Below are 22,654 nucleotides of genomic sequence, written 5' to 3' on the forward strand. Positions count from 1 at the left end.
GCTAACTTTTAACGGGCTCGTGCTAGTTTAAACACGAACCTTACCTCCTAGATTAATTGATTAATTAATTCAATTAATCAGGCTACTTAGTTCTACGGCAAACCTATTAGCCGTCTCCTATTAGCTTTACCTTCCGTGTCCCTATCTATCCTTATTCTATTCTAGCCTCCCCTTACTCATTTTCCTTCGTCTACTACGTAAACCTACCCGTCTTATAAAGGAAGTGAAGAACCGCCTTTACTGCCAGAAGGTCTACTTTCCATTTTTCCCTTAGCCCGTCGACTAGTTACCTAGTCCTTAGGTCTTCCTAAGGGTTCCATCCCCTAAGTATATAAGATAGGTCCCTCTACCTATACCCTATTGCATCGATAGCGACCTAGCGGTCCTCTACAACTTATTAACTTAATAAGGTATAGCGTAGAACATCTTATAGCTCTAACTTCGTAAGTCGGTCCTTATTACTAGTTATAGCGCGAATGTAACGTCGTTTCTAGGACCTCGGCTGTATAACCCTATAACCCTTCTCTTTTAATAATATATACCAGTAATTCAGATTTTTCGAACGAGTATAGCCTACTTAGTAGGGGGAACGTATAACAATTTAGCCGAGACGTAGGCATAATAGTCCAATCGCGTCTAAATCGAGCTAATTATGTAGAGCAGTTTAGCGCCGACGATTACGGTCTCTATAACTTTCTAATATAGAACGTATTAAGCGGTCTTAGACACGCTGCTTACGGGCTCTCGTAGTATAGTAATAGTAGAATAAGCTACCGTATTAAAAAACAAAGTAAAGAGTAGAATTACACTATATAAATAGATTTCTAAACCGGTATATTACCTTAGAGTATATAGCGAGTGTCGGATAAGTACCGGTAAGTCGAGGCTAGAATGTGTCTTTCGTAGAATAGGTAGAGCATCGGTATCGGCTTAGATATATAACCTAGAAAGACTGGAACTATAATTACGGGGTTACCTGCTCCTTAGTAGCCGAGATCTGTCTAAGCTATCCCTAACTTCGAGAAAGAACATACTATAGTAGATTTAGGCAATATATATAAGGGTGAGACTACTGCTATATACTTCCGTATAACGGCCGTAGATAGTCTATAAAGTCTCTATCGCTCGTAATCCCTACCGTTAATATAGAGTCGGTAATTAGCTCTAATTACGATATCCGCCTCTATACACTCTAGCAGATATATATATAAACACTATGCCCCGAGCGATGGTTAGTGTTATCTTAACCTATATAACAAATTATCCTCGTAGTACTTTACGATAAAATAGATATATAAGTCCTTCTTTTATCTATCCTAGCATTCGCTGCTACTAGTGTCCTTACCGCTATAAAGCCGAAGGCGAACGAGTACTATGCCTTTAATTAGTATGTTAGACGAGCGATATAGCTTTTCTGCTCCCGAATTAATAGGCTAATATACACTTACTATTAGTTAGGGCAACATTAACTATTCTTATAACACTTTCTACTTTAGAACTGTTAATATAGACGACACATCGAATTCGGTATATCTTACTACTAGCTAGCGCCCTAATAGCGTTAATAACAACGGATAGAGTAGCTATTCTAGTAAAGCTAACGGTAGTAGCTACACCGGCAGTTTCCTTAGTCGCCTACCTAATAGTTGTATTTCACTCTACCTAGATAGGAAGCTAAAGATCCAGTATATTAGTAATAATCTTGCTAACTGATATATAAGATCGGGGTCGTTCTTAGGAGACTTACAGGAAATATTAGCTATTTTATTTACTTTTATAAGATTATTCCGGGAGTTGCTATAGAACGAATAAGCTATTAAGATAGATTAGAATATAAATAGCATTCCTCCGTAATCCTTCTCTACGATTCTACGTATAGGAATAGGGTAGAAGAATTTTAATATTAGAAAAATGTATAGCTATACTTTCGACATTAATCTAGATAGCGGATAGGTTGTCTATAATCCCGATTCGTAACGTAACTATACTTAATTACTAAGTAAGAACAGCTACTAGTATAGATATAGCGTAATTATTATAAGTAGTTTTAATTCTATAGCGAGGATCTACTCTACGAAGTATTAGGCGTAATCTAGTAGTTCTAGTCTGCTAGTTAAATCTTTCGCTGTCCCCTACTTACTAAATAACTTAAAATCTCCTAGATGACTTCTAGAATATATCTATCTCCCCTCTACCTAAAACGGAAGTTTATAGATTCTAGACGAGCTATAAAGACGGTCGCTTCTTAATAAGCATTATTTAGCCGCTAGTATAGTTAGTAGCATAAAAGTAATAGAAGAAACGCTATAGTAGAATACATATATATATAAGGGGTATGTAATATAAGTAGTAAAGCGGTTTAGACGGAAATACGACGAGATGATGTATACTATAATTGTTCCTTAAGTACTCGCTAACTTATACGACTTACCTCTACTATCTACTATACTTATTAATAGTACATATTGTCTTAATCTTCTATCCTTTGCTCTTCCTACTTATATCTAAGTTTTATACTTAACTAGGAGAAACAGCTAAATCTATAGCCTAGCATAATCTCTGTACTAGCACTCTCTTAGTCTCCGTTTCCAGTAGTACTAATACTGAACGTTAAAGTCGATTATATATATAAAGCCAAGATAATATTAGTACGATAACTAGGTGCGATAAGAGAAGATATAGTCGAGCGTATATTTTTAACGTCGCGAGGATTATAGAGGTAGAGGGTAACGAACGGCGTACTGTTATTTATACTGTTAGCTTAGAATGCTATAAAGATAGACGTAATTAGCTTATTAGATCGATAGACGGCTATTAGGGTATAATGCTAGTATAAGGACTAGACTACCTCTATAAGAAATCTTAAGATTTCGCTGTTAAGCGGATATCTAGAAGGCTATATATAGTAGAACCTTCGGACCTAAGTCTTTTATACCCCTATAACTGTTCCTATATGCTATAAAGAACTCTAGATTATATCTGCCCTCTATTATATACTACTTACTCTATAGATACTTATACGTCCCTATATATACTATAATTTAGGCCCTGCCACTTATATCGTTTGCATTATAATCCCTCCTCTATATTCTTACCCCTCCGTTAGCTACGTAAAGTAGTGCTCTAATATCTTAAAGTCTTACCCGAATCGTTCTTATAACTATATTAGTCCCCCTATACTCTCGAACGCACTAAAATAAGATAGAAGTATTAAGTCCCTATACTCGTATTAGCTCCTTCTTCGTCTTTAAGCTTTGCTAGTTAGTAGAATAGTTATAGATCGAGACACTAGAATTAGCCCGAGCATCGTTATATTTACTTCCGACCTCGTCCTTTATAGAGTTGTTACTAGATAGATCTCTAAACTAGTTTACTAGATTGATCTGCTAGATCGCTTAGAGCTAATCCTTAGCTCTATTAACAACTCTTACGCCGTCATTTAAGCTTAATGTCCCTACTAAATTTTAACAACCTAACGACTTCTAAAATACTGCCGCGCGTACTAATACTTCTCGCACTGTTAGAAACCTCAACAACTATAAAGCGCTAACTTTACACGCCTCTACTAGAGAGAAAGAAGTAGTTCTAAGATACAGCTCGAGAGTGCTTATATAGCAAGGGTGCGAGCAAAAGCTGGATCTTTAACTATAGCTAGCGGATGCAGGATTAGGGCCTAGTTCCTAAGGCTTACTACTAGGTCTGTCGCTCTTACTATAACAAGGTTATGATTTGTCTATGTCCGAGTTCCAGGAATTGGAAGAGCTGCCTCCGTATATTGAGTGAGATCAAAGGATGAATATAGAGCAGACACAATTACTATAAATAGCGCATGCCAGCTTTGACTCTCCCTACGCGACGTGATATGCTGCTACTTCCCATCAAAATGCACAAAGGTATTGAAAGAACGCATAGGACCGCAGAGAGCTTGAAGAATTTACTCTCTCACTGGCCAGCCTCTCATGTTTCAATAATACTGTGCCTTTTGATATATCGATTTTCAGGAGAGTTGGGCGCTTGGAGTAGCTACATACGCATGCCAGTGTTGGCTTTCCTTCCTTGCACGGTGCAGTCGATGCTACTATTCATCAAAATGCACAAAGTTATTAGGGATTCGGAGAGGGTCCATTGAGAGCTCGATTTGTTTCGTATTTCAATACTTTGCATCCTCATCTCTATCTTCATCAACCCTCTTCGTCCTCAGTCTCGGCGGCAGGACTACTTTCGCCTTTGTAACGGCGAATGGGGCGGTCGTCTTTGTCTTCATCCTCGTCACCGTCAAGCATCTGCTCACGGTTGCGAGCCGTGACAGTGCGCGGGCGAGCGCGAATGGTGGCACTTGCGGCCGAAGTTGCACCTGCCGGAGCAGGATCATCATCTTGTTCGTCGGGATTGTCAACGGAAGGTGCAAGGTCGATATTTCTGTCGACCACTGCGAGAGTGGGAGAGGCGTTGTTGGCGGGATCATCGCCCGAGGCCAGATCGCCTTCGTCTTCGTCTTCTTTCTTCTTCTTCTTCTTCTTCTTCTTCTTCTTCTTCTTCTTCTTCTTCTTCTTCTTCTTCTTCCTCTTCCTCTTCCTCTTCCTCTTTCTCTTCCTCTTTCTCTTCCTCTTCCTCTTCTTCTCTGCTGCTGTTTTCAGCTACAATGTCTGCTGCATGGTAGTTCTCCTCTACATCGGGTATGTGTTGTTAAAGCGGACGTAGACCTCTTACGGTCGAACCGACTATAAGCTCGATTAATGTTGCTATTGCATTACTCATAACTTCGTCCTAGATCCGTCGTCGGTGTCGTAATCCGAGCCATTTTGCGTACGCTGCCTAGTCTCCTTGTGTGCTAGTGAATCCAAGATGCTGTAAGACTATCATTCCGTTCCGCATTCCTATAACTCTACGTAAGAGCGGTATCGCTACGTTCGGCCATTAACACGCGCTTTGTCCATCTTGCCTAGTGTTACAGAGTCGTTAACTAATGCCGCACTTATAACAACTGTAAGTGCTCTTCTCGTAGCGAATCGCTTGTCGGAACTTGCTACATTCGTCTTCGCTAAGCCTAAGTCCGCTGTCGTTCAGCTGTCGAATCGTACAGTCCTGCGCGCTGTAAGTCTAGAGATCGTTATTACCTTCGTGCCCTCAGTTTTGTGTTACTGCTAGTATCTAGCATAAAGCACAGCCGTCGGTGAGATCATCTAGTGTCTTCTCGACAGTCTTACGCTCTTTACCGTTCTTCTCGTATAAGCGTTCTAGAGCCCCTAGTCCTTTACTACAGCGATCGCACTATACTAGGTCTCCTGCACTACACTCGACGATCTTTCTATCTAGATACCTGCTTATAACCCGTCGTCTGCACTTACGCGTCGTTACGAACTCGGCCATAATCTCATTATCTAGTCTACGGATCCGGCTAGCTTATCTTATACTTTCGACCTTACCTTATTCGACGATAATAATAGAATCTACCCCTTCGCCGGCCCGGCCCGGCCTGCCCTGCTAGACTCTTAAGCGTAATCGATCATTCCGTACGGCAGATCTATGTGTAAGATAAAAACAATTCCGGGAAAGTCGACTCCGGTACCGAGCGCGGATGTAGCTACGATAAGTCCTCCCGTCTCTATCTATACGGCGAGCTTATCTTCGTTATCGATCGAACCTCTATAATAGTAAGTATAACTAAGCTCTTTTACTATATCTTTACACTAATTAATGCTACGGCAGTAGATTACGCCCTTATTACGTCTGATGTGTTTCTGTATACGTTTGTAAGTCCCGATTGTCGTCTCTTCTAGCTCACCTCGCCTATATGTCTCTACGATATAGCGTGTTCGTAGTCGGGTCGTTATAGCCCGAATATATCGGGTAACGGTTTAATAAGCTATGCTAACTTCTAATTCGAATGCTAACATTAGCGGTAGCGTTACGATAAGTATAATAAGCGGCACTCGCAAGCCTCGTACGTAGCAAGCCGCTACGAGCTTCGGCCGCTAGTCGCTCGCGGTAAATGTTAGATAACATTTATCTACGAACACGCGCCGGAGTAAGCCTTTACTATATAAGAGCTCTACGTAGCTTAAGAAACCGCTACCGATAATCCTATCTACGCTAATAAAAACCAGTGTCGCTAGATCTATAAGCCCCGGGTGCCACTCTATACTATTAACACTAGCCTCCTTTACTATACTAACTAGTTTATTAATTAAAGCTCGGAACGGAATTTTAACTATAGTCACCCCTACGTTCTTAAGACATGCCGGTGCTATAAACAATAGACTCTTAATACCTCTAGTCGGAAGAATGATAACGAGCGGTATTATCTAATCGTTATATAGTATTAACTGCATTGCTACACGCTATACCTTAGACCTATATAATACTTTATCTCCGTCTTCTAGTCTAAGAGCCTTCCGCATTACTGTTTATACTTAACTTTCGGTTAGATATAACGTGTTACTAAGTAATCCCGGCGTTACTACTCTCCTCTCGGTACTATCGATAGACTATATAACTTAACTACTTTATCTAAAGAACTACGATTCCTCTTATATATCTGCTCGAGTGTTTTCTAATTGTCCTTATTATCGATACCTTAAAGCAGCGTCGAATTAAGCTAAAGTCGATGCCTAGTTACTCGTATACCCTATATTATCGCCTTCTACTACCGGACCTACTATAGCGAGTCGAGTGTTCTATTAACTACTTAGCGGAGACATTTCTCTTACGTGCTTTTATCCTTTACTTATATTAAAGCTATCTAGACTAAGAAACTTATACTATTTCTCGCTAAGCGGCCTAAACGTGTTAATCGATCGATCGTTTATATACTTAACGATATTAACCGAGACGCTGTATTAATTACCTCCTATCTTACTTCTACGGCTAATAGATATCTTAAGCGGGTCGTCCGTATCTAGTTTAGGGGCTTCTACCTCTTCGATCTTATTTACGTAGCCGTATATAAATCATTTACTAACTGTAATACGGCCGACTACGATAGCTAAGTGTCTATAGTCGTACGTCGTTAGTCTAACCTTTAGTCGCTTCTATATCTTATAAGCGATAATCTAGTTTAAGTAGCCTATTTCCTAAGTGCCGTTCTAATCGCCCTAGATATACTTAGTCTAGCCGCTACCTTTACTTATAACCGAGAGATATTCTTTTAACGGCTATACGTAAGTAAGATATACGACTAGTAGCTATACTACCTAGAAAGCGCAGTATAATTTTCGGCTTATCTTATTATAACTACGATTTATAATATCTTATAATTATAGTAACCTATCCGTAAATAATATACACATTACGGTCTTATATAAAGCCGTTCTTAAATCGTACGCTTATTAGTTCGGTTCCTCGTGCCGGTTAACTTATAGTAATATATATATATATAATAGTAGTAGCTCCTAGAATTTATCGACGTACTAAAGCTATCGTCGTATATATTAAAGCTACTAGTCTCTTATTCGACTACGTAGTTTTCGTCCGATTTTATAATTCTCTATACGGCCTAGTATAACTTCTCGCTTATCTTCGAGCCTATTCTTACTATTATTTAAGAATAACACTCTACGCTTTATTTAAATCGGATTATCTTTTAGATCGTTTAACGGTATATTAAACCTATCTTCGTCGTTATTACTCTATATAACCTTACTTTATAAGATATTCTCCGCGTCTATTACGATAATAGTTACTATTAACCTAAACCGAGTAATAGGTATCTTATAGCTATAAAGTAACACGTTTTTATTACTACTGTATTACGGCGCTTACCTGTAAGTAAGCGTTATAACGGCTAGGGTAGCCTACGTAGTGTTGTTATAAGAGTTATAGTAGCTACGGGCCAGTTACAGAAGGCTAAACGAACGCTTTAAGTGCCCCGGCCGCCTAGGTGACCCTAATAGGGTCACGTGAGTTATAGAACCGAGGTTCTGCTAGGGAATAGTTATATAGCCTATGCTACCTCTATATTTATAGCTCTTCGAGCTACGTCCTGTTATTAAACCTGCCTATTAGTTTTACTACCTAACCGTAGATAGCCTGTTAAATACTACTATACTCCGTATAGCTGCTCCTTCTACTATACACCTAACCTGCCCCCGTAATATACTGTCCTAGAGAACTACGCCTTAATTTCTATAATCTCGCGCGATAAGTTTACCGTAAGCTAAAAGACTTAATATCTTACTTATTAGACTATAGCTACCGTCGGCTAGATAACGCTCTTACGTCTCGAGAAATTTCTTATTATTATCCTTACCCTAATAGTCCCGTTCTACCGACGGAAGTATTACCTTAGCTATAAAGACTCGCGTATAATAAATAATACCTATTTACTTCTTGCGTCTCGTAACTAATAAAGCGTAGCTCGAGGCCTTTCGTAAGGTCTTAGTTAATCGTAGCGTAGTACTAGCATCCTTTATTAATAAGAGTAGAGGTTCCGGTATTATTCTTAAGGATTACGTTAGTATATACGAGGTTACTATTTATAATCTTCTTAGCTTTAGCCTATCCTACTACTAGTACTACATTTCCTACTCTTATCTTCTATCTTTAAGCGAGAGCTAACCCTTTTCCGACTTATAGCTTATAGGGTCCGATCCTCTAATATCGTCCTCTAAGAGAGGTAGGGCGCTAACTATATTAATAGTAGTAGGTCGAGTCGTAGGTATATAGGGGTATTCCTTAATATAGTGTCCGCTTACTCTATAGCGGAAATAGAGTCTATTCTCTTTATATCTCTCTCTTTCTACGACGCTAACCTATTTAGCCTTCTATTTCCCGCTATTCCTTTAAGGGTCTCCTTATCTTTTATTATAATCTTTAACTGTTCGTACTAGGGCTATTATAGTATCTTTATCCGCGTCTACCTAACTAGTAGAGGTAGGGACTCTAAGGTCGGCTATATATCCTATTATAATTATAGCAGTATCCTTATTCTTTTCCTTATTATACCTTTATTAGTAGCGCGGAACTAGTCCGTCGTTTCTAAGTTTATTATAATTCGCTCTACTTCCTCCGAAAATAAGTAGTAGTTATTACTTTTTAGGATAGTTATATTACGATCCTACCTCGGATAGGGTTATATAGCCTACTCTATAGTTCCCCGTACCTTAACGGAATAGAGTACTCTATATAATACGCTATCTACTCTACTCTACTCTACTCTACTCTACTACTCTACTTTATAGAGTATAATAGAGTATATAGAGTATATAGAGTAATATATATATATACTTATTATCTATTAAGTATATAGGTAGGTAGGACGACCTTAGGTAGTCCTACGTTTAACTTAATTAGTTATTCTAATAGTCCCTTTAGTATATACTATTATATATACTATTTACTTTACTTTACTTAATACTCCGCTTTACGAGTCTAACCCCGTAACTAGTTATTCTTCCTAAGAATAGTTAGCTATAATAAGTTACTATATAGATCTTCGCGGAATTTAAGAACGTGTTCTTTAGGTACCCGATCTTAGTAGAATCGGGCTAGCTATCTCTACTAGCGCTAAGTAGGAGTCCGTCGAATTCTAGCTAGTATTTATACTAAGGTTATCTAATACTATATCGTAGGTTAGTAAGCTATTTAAGGGCTTTTACTTACTTATTACTATCTATAAAGACGTATTCGAGTTATATAAAGAAAGCTTTAAGGTCCTTTCTATTTATAAAGCTTCCCTTCTCTTAGAAGTAGTATATACGGGCCCTTTTATAAAGGGGAAGCGTATTATAAACGGTTTTCTAGTAGTATTCTATAAAGAGCGTAGGTTTTAGGGCGGAGCGTACGCGGTACGAGCTTCTTAACCTAAGAAGGTAGTCTTAGAACGTTTTAGCTCGGCCGTCCTAAAAAGGAGGTTTCTAGTCCTTAAGTCCTAATAGTTCTTTTATAGCCTTTACGACAATTATAGTAGAGAGAGCCTCTATTAGCGCCTTTACTAGGACTAGTAAGGAAGCGTCTCCCGACTACTTAGCCTTAAGCGCCTTTAAGTACTAAGCGGCTTCCGTATTATTACGAGCGGGGCGCGTACTAGCTAATTTAGCTTCTAACGCGTACTAACGGGTATATAGCGTCTTAATAATACGTTATATCTCCTCGAGCGACCTCTCCTATTTAGTATCTCCGTTCTCCGGTTAGTTTACTAAAAGGTTAGGAGTAAGGCTAGTAAGAGACGTATCTTTTAAATTAATCGAACCTAATATTATAAGTAAGCGTCGTATATACGGGCGCTCGGCGTAGTTTAGTATTTAATAGGTTCGATAAGAGGAGGAACGAGGATCTATTTACGCGGACTCCGCTTAAAAATATATAGACGCTAAGAATACTATACGGGTACTACCTATATCCTACTTAAGGCTTCGCCCTTTATAGCCTACCGGCGGCGACCCCCTACTAAAGTAAGAGTCTAACGACTCCTAACTAGAGCCCGTCTTAATAGAGTCGTACGAAGAATACTATATAGAGGAGATCCTATACGCGCGCCTAAAGAAGAGGGGAAAAGGAAGGGAAGTCCTAGTAAAATAGGCGAGATACTACGACCCTACCTAAAAACCCTTAAAAGAACTATTATATAATAAGGCTATAGATCGTTTTAAGAAAGATTTATAAGACGCTATATATTATAACAGTCTCTTAAAATAATATAAAATAAAAAAGAAGAAGAGAAGGTTAATTTAGAATTAGGACTACTAGTACTATAAAACGGATACCGACACTTTTATTATAGAAAACTATAAAAACACTAGAAATTTATTATGGAGAACAACGGGGAGATTAATTATATAGAACCTACCTAAAAACTACTAGAAAATAAAAGAAAAACTAAGAAAAAAAGCGAAGAAAAAAAAAAAAAAAAACTTAGTTCTAGCGACTAGCGCTAAGGACTAGGGTAGGAGGGACGCCGCTAGTACTAAAAACGACCGGTTAGCGACGATTTTCTACCGGAGAATAATATATTACTTACGTGTAACCTTACTAAGCGATAATATCGACTACTAAGCTAGTAACTTTACTAGTAATTAAGCTAGAATTACCGTAGGTCGATAAAAAATAAGCGGATATCGATATAAAATACCTAGAGAGAAGACCGGAAGCCTAAAGAGGCTTAAGGGCCTTATAAGCCTTAAGGACCTTCTTAAGGTCCGCGTAGGCCTTAGTACTAAAATACTATAAGCTAATATAAAAGCGACGGAGGGCGATATATACTTAGTATCNTTATTAGAACGAGTCTAAACGGCGTAGGCTATATAAGCTATTTAAGGACTAGGCGGTAAGCGACAATTTTCGAGTAGAGAATAGTAAAAATCTTACAGATTCTCGTAATCTTTACGAGCGCCGGCGTAAGCGACGTACGCGTAGGAACGGGAGGACTAAAATATTAGGAATCCGACTAAAAACCTATAGAGACCGATAACTTATAACTTAATCGATATAGTCGACGCTAGTAATAGCGTAGCCGATATAGTAAGTAATAGTAGATATCTAAAAACGCCGATTAGTTTCGTACGGAGAGCGGCGATACTACGTAAGACGCGTAGGTCTAAGTACGAGGCGCGACGTATAGTATTACTACTACTATTATTATTATTACTATTATTATTACTATTATTATTAAGGAAAGGAAGGGTAGTAAGAAGGAGCTAAGCGCGGTAGTATACGCGTAGAGTCCCTTTATAAAGGCTGCTATTATAAAGGAAATCTATTATAGTAATAGCTACTATTATAGACGGCTACTTATACGCGAACCCGCGGTCTTATAATAGGAAGCCGATAACTACGTATTAGAAGCAGATATTTACGTAACGGTAAATAGGAAAGCGGCCGCTTACGTCGTTTACTAGTATCGCTAGATCCGGCGTAGCGCTAGTAACTAACTTTACTATTATTTAATATAACCTTATAGCCGCTTTACTCGACTTTATAAAAGAGTACCGGTTATTTTATACTAGAGGGAGAGAGGAGTAAGGAGGGAGGGGAGTAATATAAAGGGCGAAGCCTTAAACTAGGATACGAGCGGTACTTATATAGTATCCTTAGCGTCTATACATTCTTAGGCGGAGTCCGCGTAAATAGATCCTCGTTCCCTCCTTTTATCGAACCTATTAAATACTAAACTATACTAAGCGCCTGTATATACGACGCTTACTTATAATACTTTATAAGTCTAGTAGGTTTACGTAATAGACGAGAGCTATTAAGTAAGGGGAAGCTAGAAGAGAATAAGGATAGATAGGGATAAGAAAGGAAGAACTAATAGAAGACGGCTTATAGGTTTATTATAGAGCTAAGTAGCCTAATTGATTAATCTAATATTAGACTTATCTATATAGATTATTTTAAGGGTACGAATAACCTATCTATCTCGTATAACGATAGCTTTATTAACTATAAAACTACTAGGAAGATGCTAAGCTATATTACTAAGTTTATACTCGTTATTATCTAGTATTTATACTTACGATATATACGGGAACTATTTCTTACATCTTTAGTTAACTCTTTATTTTCTACCCCCTTCTTCTCTCTTATAACTCCGACTTAGTATAAAGGGCGAGGCCTTAAAGTAGGATACGGGCGGTGCCCGTGCGGCCCGTGCGGCATCCTTAGCGTCCGCACATTCTTAGACGGAGCCCGCCTAGATAGACTCTCGTTCCTCCTCTTATCGAACCTATTAAACACTAAACCACACCGAGCGTCCGTGTACACGACGCTCACCCGTGACACTTAGTAAACGAAGTAGTACTTAAGAAGAAGGGTGTCTAAAATTAAGGGTAGCGATGTTTAGAGTTAGGCGTCGCTTCGACTAGCTAATCGTTACCGGCGCTAATTGCAGCCCGAAGCTTCTCCGCACGTGTAACTTTATACGAAATGTAGCAACTCTACGTAGCTCTCTACATCATCGTTATCTATAGGTACGAAAGATTTTTTGCTTTAGATCTAAGCTGCTTCTAAACTAAGATGTCGCGACGGTGGTACTAACGGGACACACTCGGCCGCGCATCTTAGAGGGACAGTGTAGACCTAGCTTAGTGTCGCCTTTACCTATAGGGCCTTCAAATAACGATCACCTTCCCGACCCGCTACGTTATGCCACTTTAGGAATGCAGATCGGTACTAATTCTTTTGTGTTACAATTTCTTGAATACATTAATTGCGTCTTAAAATAACACCTATGAAAGACCTAAGATAGACAAAAGAAATGATGGGTCTTAGAAAAGTGTGTATAGATCATCTGTACGATCTATTCTAGCGGCGGCGTCCGATCTTAAGACCACCGATATGGATTATAGGGGCAGCGGATGTAGAGCTGGATTTGGTGGAAGTAGCAGCGGAAGACGAGGCTCTTGTAGTCAAAGTAGTGGGCACAGCGCTAGAGATAGCGGAGGATGCGCCACCGACCAGACCACCGACCAGACCGCCAACGGCACCAGTGGCTCCAGTGACGACGGGGACGAGTGCTGAGGTAACACCTGAGACGGCCGCACCAATGATTGAGCTAGGCGCAGAAGCGACGACAGATCCGACATCAGAGACGACAGACACAACGGGAGTGACGACTGCAGAAACGACAGGAGTGACGACTGCAGAAACGACAGGAGTGACGACTGCAGAAACGACAGGAGTGAAGATTGCAGATACGATCTGGCTGACAGCAGTGGCGCCTGAGTCAACAACCGCAGTACCGACCGAAATGGCTACGCTAGCACCCTGTGAAACTTCAGAAACGATGGGCACGACGACACCAGTAGCGACGGCCGGAACGTCAGAGTTGATAACAGTGCTAGCGAGTGTGGAAATTGCGCCCACGACGTTCGAAACCACAGCTCCAAGATCTCCAGTACCAGCACTAACACCAACACCTGCGTCGGTGACGATTGGCAGAGCGGCCGAGACTGCAGTGGAGATGACACCGCCAACGAGGGTAGAGGCAGCAGATTCGACATCTGACACAACAGATGGGACGAGACCAGTGACGACAGAAACCGCAGCTGATAAAGAAACCGAGGCAGTGACGCCGTTGTCAAGGAGCGTAGAAGCAGCAGATCCGATATCTGACACAACAGATGGGACGAGACCAGTGACGATAGAGACCGCAGCTGGTAGGGAAACCGAGGCAGTGATATCGTTGTCAAGGAGCGTAGAAGCAGCAGATACGACTTCGGGTACGATGGATGTAATAGTTCCATCAACAATGCTACTGACTGCAACAGGAATGTCGGTGATCTGAGGAAGGTCAGAGGTAATTCCGTTGACAATACTGCTGATGATTCCAGTAGTAGGAAGGCTGATAGGACCATTGGTAGGCAAAACAATGCTAGTGGGAAGAATCTCACTGGCAACGCTGCTGATCCCTGAGGGAAGGTCACCCAGATCACCGACTATGCTGGAAACTGCAGTAGGTATCTCGCCAGTGACGGAAGGGACGATGCTAGAGATCACCTCAGGCAGATCGGTAATAGCAGGAAGGCCGATAGTGATCGAGTTGACGATGCTGCCAATTCCGGTAGGGAGACCGGTGGGGAGAACCTCAGTAACGACGCTGCTCAGTACAGAGGTAAGGCCACTTCCGGTGGGCAGATCGGTAGGCAGAGTGATCTCGCTCACGATGCTGGGGATATCGCTAGGAAGACCGGTAACGAGAGGAAGGTCAGTAGAAAGAATCTCGCTGACGATGCTGCTCACTGCGGAGGGAATATCAGAGACAGAAGGAAGATCGGTAGGCCCAGACAAATCAGTGACGACAGACGCAACCTCACTAAGGATGCTAGTGACCGCGGTGGGAGACGCAGTAGGTCCGGAGATGTCGGTGATAGTAGCAATCACACTGACAATACTCGAGACAGGAAGACTGGTAGGCACCGAGATTTCGCTGACCTCAGAAGCAACCTCGCTAAGGATACTCGAAACTCCAGAAGGCACCAGAGTAGGAATCGAGATCTCGCTGACTTCAGAAACAATGGCACTGGCGATGCTCGAGACAGGGAGACTGGTAGGCACCGAGATTTCGCTGACCTCAGAAGCAACCTCGCTAAGGATACTCGAAACTCCAGAAGGCACCAGAGTAGGAATCGAGATCTCGCTGACTTCAGAAACAATGGCACTGGCGATGCTCGAGACAGGAAGACTGGTAGGCACCGAGATTTCGCTGACTTCGGAGATGATTACGCTAGCGATGCTTGAGACAGGGAGACTGGTAGGTCCAGAAAGGCCACTGATTCCAGAGAAGACATCGCTGATAACGCTGGAAATAGGGAGACCAGGCAGGATGGGGAGCGAGGCAGAACTCGGTACGCTTGGAGATGTGGACGACGAAACTCCAGCGGAGGCACTCACGCTAGCCGAGACGGAAGCGGAAACGCCTTCGGAAGCAGCAGACGAGACCTGGGAACTGACACCTGAGACGGCCGAGGAAGCTTGGGAAACGGCCGAAGAGACCTGGGAGCTGACGAATGATTCGGCGCTGGACGCGGCAGATGAAGCCTGAGAAACAGCAGAAGAAACTTGAGAGCTTACAATTGATTCGACACTAGACACAACAGAGGATAGCTGAGAGCTGGCTGCTGGTCCGACACTCGAGAGTGCAGATGGAGCATGCGAGACTGCAGAAGAGGCCTGCGAGTTGACGCTCGAGACGACAGACGAAGCCTGAGAAACTGCCGAGGAAACCCGAGAGCTGATGACTGAGTCCGCACTGGACACAGCAGTAGACAACTGAGAGCCGACGACCGACCGAACGCTTGTGACTGCCGACGCAACGGAAGAAACCTGAGATTTGACGGTAGAAACCTCACCACCAGCTGCAGACGACGCCTTAGACACGGCCGAGGAAATGTGAGAGCTAATGACGGAATTTGCATTTGATGCGGCAGATGCACCTTGAGAGACAGCTGAGGAGATCTGAGAGTTGATCGCTGAATTAGCACTGGATACAGCGGATGTAGCGTGCGAGATAGCAGAAGACAACTGAGATCTGGCTGTAGAGATATCGCCACCAGCCACAGAATTGACTTGCGAGGCTACAGACGACAGCTGAGACCTGATGGTAGAAACATCACCAGCGATTGAGGTGGGTGCCTGCGAGACCACTGAAGAGATCTGAGATCTGACAGTGGAAATGTCTCCACCGACGACGGACGTAGCCTTGGTAGCGATAGAAGAGACACCAGATCTGACGGTGGACACTTCTCCGCCTACAACGGAGGTGGCCTTAGACGCGATCGAGGACACCAAGCTCGACGCGCGGCTCAAGAGCGACGAGAGAGGTCCACCAGTGGGAACGTTGACTCCTCCAGTCAGTGTAAGTCCAGGAATGGTAACTGTGTTACCAGGAAGTCCAAGTGAAACGCCAATACCGCTTCCAGAGGGCTTAGTCACAATCGTTGAGAGAGTAGGCTTAATCGAAATGGAAACCACAGCGGAGCTGCTGGGTTTTATGAGGGTGGGCAACACAACCGAGCTTAAAGTAGGGAACTGGCCAGTCTCGATCGAGGTCAAATCTTGTTTGCCGGTAGTGGCAGAGGAAACGGGGATAGAACCACGAGAGATCGAATTGCTCAAGGACCTGACTGAGCTGCTTGCAGGCTTGACAGAGCTGCTTACAGGCTTGACAGAGCTACCTGCAGGCTTGACAGAGCTGCTTACAGGCTTGACAGAGCTGCTTGCAGGCTTGACAGAGCTACTTGCAGGCTTGACAGAGCTGCTTGCAGGCTTGACAGAGCTGCTTGCAGGCTTGACAGAGCTGCTTGCAGGCTTGACAGAGCTACTTGCAGGCTTGACAGAGCTGCTTACAGGCTTGACAGAGCTGCTTGCAGGCTTGACAGAGCTGCTTACAGGCTTGACAGAGCTGCTTGCAGGCTTGACAGAGCTGCTAGGCTTTGCGGAGACCTTGGAACTACTAACAGCAGCCTTGCTTGAGCTCTTTAAAGTGGGGAGCGGGATCGGGATCTTGAAGGAGCTGCTGGACTTTGTAGAGATCTTAGCACTGCTCGTGGCGGGCTTGCTAGTTGATGAGCTTGGCTTCTTCGAGGATAAGGAAGAGCTGGACTTCTTGCTAGAAGACGACAGCTTTACCGATGACGAAGAAGCCTTCTTGCTCGAGGACACAGGCTTTACGGTGACGGTCGACTTCTTTATGGTGACCGGAGATGAGGAGGCAGGCTTAGTTGAGCTAGTGAACTTCAAAATGCTCGAAAGGGGAGGTATCTTGCTGGAGACTGGCTTGACAGCAGCGGTCGATATCTTTGAGCTGCTGCTGCTGACTTTCTTGGAGCTGATTGACACCTTGATGGGAGAGACCTTTGGGATGGAAAATGTCGTCTGCGGTTTGACCGTGGTGACCTTGACTGTGCCGGACACACCGACAGTAGCAGAGAGTCCAACGCTTAGACCTAGTAGAGGGTCGCGCTTATCGAGGAGCCCATTCTGTTCAGCAGCTTCCAACGTCCCATCTCTCTTGTCCTTGGAGTTGAAAGGAGCTGCAAGGATGAGAGCAGGGGCTAAGAGACCCAGGATGGCAACTTGACCGACCATGATAAATGTATCGATTAGAGAATAACGATCGAAATTAGAGAAAGAAGCAGTGCTGAAAACGAGATATAGATTGTTGAAGAGTGTTGATCCCAAGATGTTGCTGGAGCGGATGAGGAGATGTATGACCGGACTTCATGCTGCCTCTTATACTTGTCGACGAGCATACCCGACACCTTCTGCCATAGCTGTGTAACGTGGAGTTTCCTTTTTCCAGACAGTCTGGGCTTTGTGTCAATCAGAAAACGTCAGGTTATTGACAAAAGTGGAGTTCATGAACGAAACAATTGCCTTGCCGTTATGTGTCAGTTCTGGCGGTACATTTACAATACATTCGGGTGGCGAGAGCAGCTGTGCCTCTCAATGTCAAATGCTCGGTTCAACTGAGATGAACGACGATCATCAGAACGAGATCGGCTAAACGGGGTCGTCTTGACAAGGCCTGGAAGACGTGCTCGCACGCGTCTAGGCATATGTATGGTTGCCATGCTAGTTCAAGCTGAGTATTCTCCCAAAGCAGCAGTTGACGTTTGGATAGTTGCCGTTAAGGATTCTTGAGGCTGAACTAAGGTGCTACACCAAAATCTCCTGCACAGTGTATGGTGAATCAGACCGGTAGCTTCTGCTCAACGGTCAAATCATACACGGCTTGTACCTAGAGAAGAGTGGAGTGGCGGACCTTGTAGCTAACAGCCTTATAGCTCTGACACACAATATATTTTTCCGTTAACATGCTTGAGGAAAAGACGGACTGACAATTCCCATTGTAGTGATCGAGTATTGGAAAACGTCTGGAGTAGATTCACAGAAAGCCAGGTGATGATATTGATATCCAGAAGGATGGTACGACGTCCACGCCAAAAGCTGTTATCGATCCCGGGATTGAGGGACAAGCTTCTTCAATCGGTATCGGATGTTTGATCATGTCCAGTCAGAAGATGGGACACGAGGGACGAATTTCTGGGGTACTAACGTCTGATATCGAACGAAAGGTTGCGGAGGAGCTCGGTACGATGCCTTCTAAAGCGTTTGTGGTTAGATCTTGGGGTCGGCGTTTCCGAATCTTCTACGAAACGGCGTCGGGACGCTTGACCGAGGATGACCGGATGGGCATGCGCGTGGCCATCAGAGCTGAGGTGAGTACAGATCTCCGTGACACAGTCATCCATCGATAATGCCATGTAAGATGTTCAGACCTGCTTGAATCTAGATAGGCTGTGGTCTACATCTTGCATGAGTGGCGATCCGAGGAGAGTATGCGAAGTGCGGAGATGAGCCCTGTGAGCTTCTCGCTCCACACTCCTGTCAGACATCTTTTTCCTCTAGACTGGGCGTGACATTATTGAACGTTATGGACACCGACGAGTTTACTTCAAGTAAGCTTGTCTTCACGGCGCGAGCCCAAAAAGTCTTTGGGTTACCGTTCTAGTCAAGACTTATGGCCAACGGACCAACTCCGCGTGTAAGGGGCTTGTTGTTGACTGCTGAGTCCTAGCTTGTGCTTCGCTTGTGTTGCCAACAGCAGTGCCATTAGAAGGCTTCCTTCTAGCCTTCTGCACAACTCTCGGGAAAAAGTGTGTGGGCCAGCGATCGAAACACGCGGAGGGACAAATCCGCCGTCGCGTCCTTGCATTGGTCATTCGAAAACAACAACTTGCCGAGCATTTATATTCTACTGCCATACTTGGTGTTATCCTTTTGTGCTGTGTCTCGTCGTTGTTGACTCGGCTTGACGGCCGGCGGTATGAATCGGACGAGGCCTCCTGCGACAGGCGATCGGACGGTCTTTATGGGACAGTTTGTCGCGCGGGACGAACGCGCTTTTGTAACACCTACGATCATCGTGGATCTCATGTTGCATCGGATTGGATTTGGGTACTGTTGTTGAGCGATCGAAGGTGCTGGGGAAATCGAGATGCGGAGAAATGAAAAAATCAGGCGCGTACGGTGTTCGGCTAATGACCACCTCGATGGCCGGCGACTCCGCAGAATTTGACAACCAGCAATGGGCAAAGTCGCCAAGGCCATCACTTTGCGAAACTCTCATTCAGCTGCACGCTGCTTCACTACCTGACTCCGAACACTCATGCAGTTCTTCAAGACAAACGATGGCTGCCAGATCGCCTTCCAAGACGTTGGTGACAAGACGCTCCCCGTGTTGATCCTTGTAAGCGAATTGACATGCAACGTGTTCTTTCCCGGCTCTTATTCAAGACGCACAGCTACACGGTTTTACCGGCTCATCTGAGGTCTTTCAACGAAACATACCCACTCTGTCAAAGCATTTCCATGTCATAGCACCCGATCTGAGAGGCCACGGTGCTTCTGGTAAACCACGTCACGGCTTTCACGTCTTCCGTCTGGCGATGGACCTGCACAACCTTCTCGGCCATCTTAACATCACTCAATCTAGCACTGTGAGATGTATCGCTGGAAGTCTCGGATGCTCGATTCTATGGTCTTTCGCTGAATTGTTCGGCACAGACATGTTCTCCCACATGATCTGGATCGACCAAGCACCGATGCAGAATTACGCGAGCGATGGGAGCTGGGGTAGTGCTGAAGGAAACCGCGGCATGAATTCTGCATCTGCTGTAGCAAACTTGAAAGCAACGCTGAAGTATGACCCTGACAGCGTGTACAGAGGCACAATTGCTGGGTGTCTGGGCTACAGAAGTCATCCTGTCGCGGATGAGTCAGTCAGCGATGAGGTCAGAGACGCCGATGAAGAGTTCTTCCTGGCTATCGCAAGAAAGGGGAATGCTGAATGGTATGGCAATTTGATGGCTGATCACACCGCGTTGGATTGGCGGCAGAGCATCGTAGAACAATTTGGAGGGCGAGCAGAGCACAAGACAAACGTGCTTGTCATCGCCACAGATAGAAGCGGATGTTTCCCTGCACTCGGACCATTGGCAGCAGTTGACTTTGCGAATGCTAAAGCATCGACCCCTAGAGCCAGAGGCATTGTCATTGAATGGGGAGGTCACTGGTGTTACTGGGAAGACTCGGAGAGATTCAATCGATTGGCGCTAGATTTTCTAACGGAAACATGATTTTCATATAGCCCAATTTGGTATGGCTTTGTGGTTGAGCTGCAGGCGCGAATCAGTGATGGTCAGAGAATTATGATAAAAAACACAGACGACGTGTCAGCATTGTGTAGTGGCAGTGGAAACGACGGGCAGGTCGATGCAGTCGGACGCTGCACACATGTCGCAGCTATGGTGCATCAGACACGAAAAGGACGTGAGAATAGCCTGATAACGATGAATGCTATTCCAGGTGATTACAAGGCATGCCTACCGGTGTGATTGGATTGATGACACGGGTTGATAATCCGAATGCAGGTGGTTGTGAGGATGGCCCTGACCCTGCCGGTACAAGCCCGCATTGTCCCGGCGATGCGGCATACACGAATCTCTTAGATCACAAATCTTGCGCTCTCCTACTTTCACCGTCAGGGAACAGAATGCCCTGAATCTACGGGCGCATGTAGTCGTTATGGCGTGGCCACAATTTCCAGGAGCACTGCTCGACTTGTCTCAGCCTCGATCCTCGCCGGGCACACTGAGCGGCGCCTTCGACCTTCTCCGAGCGACCTTATCTTTGTGCTCTCGCTTCGAGTCGACCTCGCACGGGTCGCCCCCCTTCCCAATGGGACTTCCACTCCACCCCGCCCACTTGTCCGTACTGACCACAGCAGTCAGTGTCACTCCCAAATCCAACAAGGCGTCAAGGAAGAGAAGGATTGAGATACATTGGCACGGCTTGTTGCACGTTCGACTTGGACTTTAGTGACCTCTGTATCCAAAACGCCTTGTATACCACAGTACCTTCGCAGTCATCGATTCTTGCGCAAGGTCTCTGCGCAAGGTCTCTGCGCATTCGACAAAGCATGGAAAGCAAGCGGTGATGCCACGGTAGGACAAGTGTAGGACAAGCATCAACTTCGAGTAAAAGAGCTGCTACCACGCTGGGGTAGGCGGAGTCCAATCTAATTTCGCTCTTCTCCCACCGAGTCCCTCCTTGCTAACATGCTCCGCACGCTCTGACAGCGTTTCGGGGACATTGATTCGTCTCTGTGGATCCCAGACCTTTCTGTCTCGCAAGCTCCGGCTTGCTCCTTGTGTTGCGAATTTCCCGACAGTCTTCGAAAGATGGTGTTCACGGAAGGGCGAACCCCGTGTAAGATAGCCCAGTGGTCCAATCTCTCAACTGCATTGAAGCGCATGTCCGATCCTGTAGCCACAGGCTCAATAGGTCTTGGATGCTCATCTTCGATCGTCTCGTGAGCTGTGACCCTGGATGATGGTGGATGCTTCCCAGAATCTCTTGCTGTGGGCTCCTGTATCATTTCTTCGCGTTCGTCTTTTCCGGTTTGATGTACGAGCCAGGCTGGAAAGCGAAACGGAGACTTGCGCCTAGAGGAGCTAGGCCTTGGACAGTCCCGAATCTTGTCGGCAGTAGCCATGAAGTGTTCGACTGGCATCTCCTCGTTTTTCAGTATCTCATATGTATCGACAGTACCGCGATCCTCATTGATACTGCTGCTGCGATTATTTGATTGTCGAAGAGCGCGACTCCCACCGTCTAACGGAGAAGGGCCACCATAGCAGTCCTCACCAATCGGCTGGTTCGCATTGTCGTCACTTCCATCTGGTTTTGATGAGACGCGTTTGACCTTCACATGTTGTATACTTGAGCTCTCACTATCCTCAACGAGAGATGGCACAGGTGTAACATCATCACTCTCTGTATGGATACCAGGTTGGTTCATTGCGTGTCGGAGTATCGTAAGTCAGTGCAGAAATGATTGCGTGGAGTGCATGAAGGTAGTCCGCGACGTGATTGTGCATCTATATCCCCCTCACGCAAGGCGACTGGGATTTCGTCGGGTAAGAAATATTCAGAGTTAGTATCCCGTAAGTGATGGTCAGGTGGAGTGACTCTGAGGTTCTTGGCCAATTCCGGCGTGATATGTATCTTGGCTTATAATATATCAGAAGCACGGGACGAGACCGTGGCAGCTGAGTCTGTCCGCGATGTACTGATTTTCTGACACCACCCAGACTTCAAGGGTCTTACCACCCCTAAGCCCCTACGATGCATCCTCACCCACACCACTTTGTGT

The 22,654-nt window shown here is 44.4% G+C and overlaps 5 protein-coding genes across 5 annotated transcripts; 1 reads left to right on the forward strand and 4 right to left on the reverse strand.

The window, feature by feature from the left end:
* Nucleotides 1-4,181: 4,181 nt before the first annotated feature.
* Nucleotides 4,182-4,758, reverse strand: AUEXF2481DRAFT_29317 (uncharacterized protein; the record flags this gene model as incomplete). Its single annotated transcript, XM_013488321.1, has 2 exons — nucleotides 4,182-4,637; nucleotides 4,711-4,758. 2 exons carry the CDS (start codon nucleotides 4,756-4,758, stop codon nucleotides 4,182-4,184), a joined length of 504 nt encoding a protein of 167 aa, XP_013343775.1.
* Nucleotides 4,759-13,142: 8,384 nt separating this feature from the next.
* Nucleotides 13,143-17,583, reverse strand: AUEXF2481DRAFT_79680 (uncharacterized protein). Its single transcript, XM_013488478.1, has one exon. It carries the CDS (start codon nucleotides 17,521-17,523, stop codon nucleotides 13,240-13,242), a length of 4,284 nt encoding a protein of 1,427 aa, XP_013343932.1. The 5' UTR covers nucleotides 17,524-17,583; the 3' UTR covers nucleotides 13,143-13,239.
* Nucleotides 17,584-18,986: 1,403 nt separating this feature from the next.
* On the reverse strand, nucleotides 18,987-19,416 carry AUEXF2481DRAFT_39758 (uncharacterized protein). The gene has a single exon (XM_013488369.1). It carries the CDS (start codon nucleotides 19,372-19,374, stop codon nucleotides 19,186-19,188), a length of 189 nt encoding a protein of 62 aa, XP_013343823.1. The 5' UTR covers nucleotides 19,375-19,416; the 3' UTR covers nucleotides 18,987-19,185.
* Nucleotides 19,405-20,800, forward strand: AUEXF2481DRAFT_210223 (uncharacterized protein). Its single transcript, XM_013488500.1, has 2 exons — nucleotides 19,405-19,687; nucleotides 19,743-20,800. The coding sequence occupies exons 1-2, from the start codon at nucleotides 19,607-19,609 to the stop codon at nucleotides 20,574-20,576; spliced, it is 915 nt and encodes a 304-aa protein (XP_013343954.1). The 5' UTR covers nucleotides 19,405-19,606; the 3' UTR covers nucleotides 20,577-20,800.
* A 618-nt stretch (nucleotides 20,801-21,418) lies between these two features.
* AUEXF2481DRAFT_210323 (uncharacterized protein) lies at nucleotides 21,419-22,556 on the reverse strand. The gene has a single exon (XM_013488501.1). The coding sequence runs from the start codon at nucleotides 22,298-22,300 to the stop codon at nucleotides 21,518-21,520; it is 783 nt and encodes a 260-aa protein (XP_013343955.1). The 5' UTR covers nucleotides 22,301-22,556; the 3' UTR covers nucleotides 21,419-21,517.
* Nucleotides 22,557-22,654: the final 98 nt, after the last annotated feature.

The sequence above is a fragment of the Aureobasidium subglaciale genome (assembly GCF_000721755.1).
Source record: "Aureobasidium subglaciale EXF-2481 unplaced genomic scaffold scaffold_10, whole genome shotgun sequence".
In the NCBI taxonomy this organism is placed as follows: Eukaryota; Fungi; Ascomycota; class Dothideomycetes; order Dothideales; family Saccotheciaceae; genus Aureobasidium; species Aureobasidium subglaciale.

Excerpts from the sequence above, each read along its gene's own strand:
- AUEXF2481DRAFT_79680 (XM_013488478.1), bottom strand. The coding sequence starts at position 17,523 with ATGGTCGGTCAAGTTGCCATCCTGGGTCTCTTAGCCCCTGCTCTCATC.
- AUEXF2481DRAFT_39758 (XM_013488369.1), bottom strand. The coding sequence starts at position 19,374 with ATGAGATCCACGATGATCGTAGGTGTTACAAAAGCGCGTTCGTCCCGC.
- AUEXF2481DRAFT_210223 (XM_013488500.1), top strand. The coding sequence starts at position 19,607 with ATGCAGTTCTTCAAGACAAACGATGGCTGCCAGATCGCCTTCCAAGAC. Across the intron at positions 19,688-19,742 it reads CGCTCCCCGTGTTGATCCTT|CTACACGGTTTTACCGGCTC; the intron begins GTAAGCGAATTG and ends CAAGACGCACAG.
- AUEXF2481DRAFT_210323 (XM_013488501.1), bottom strand. The coding sequence starts at position 22,300 with ATGAACCAACCTGGTATCCATACAGAGAGTGATGATGTTACACCTGTG.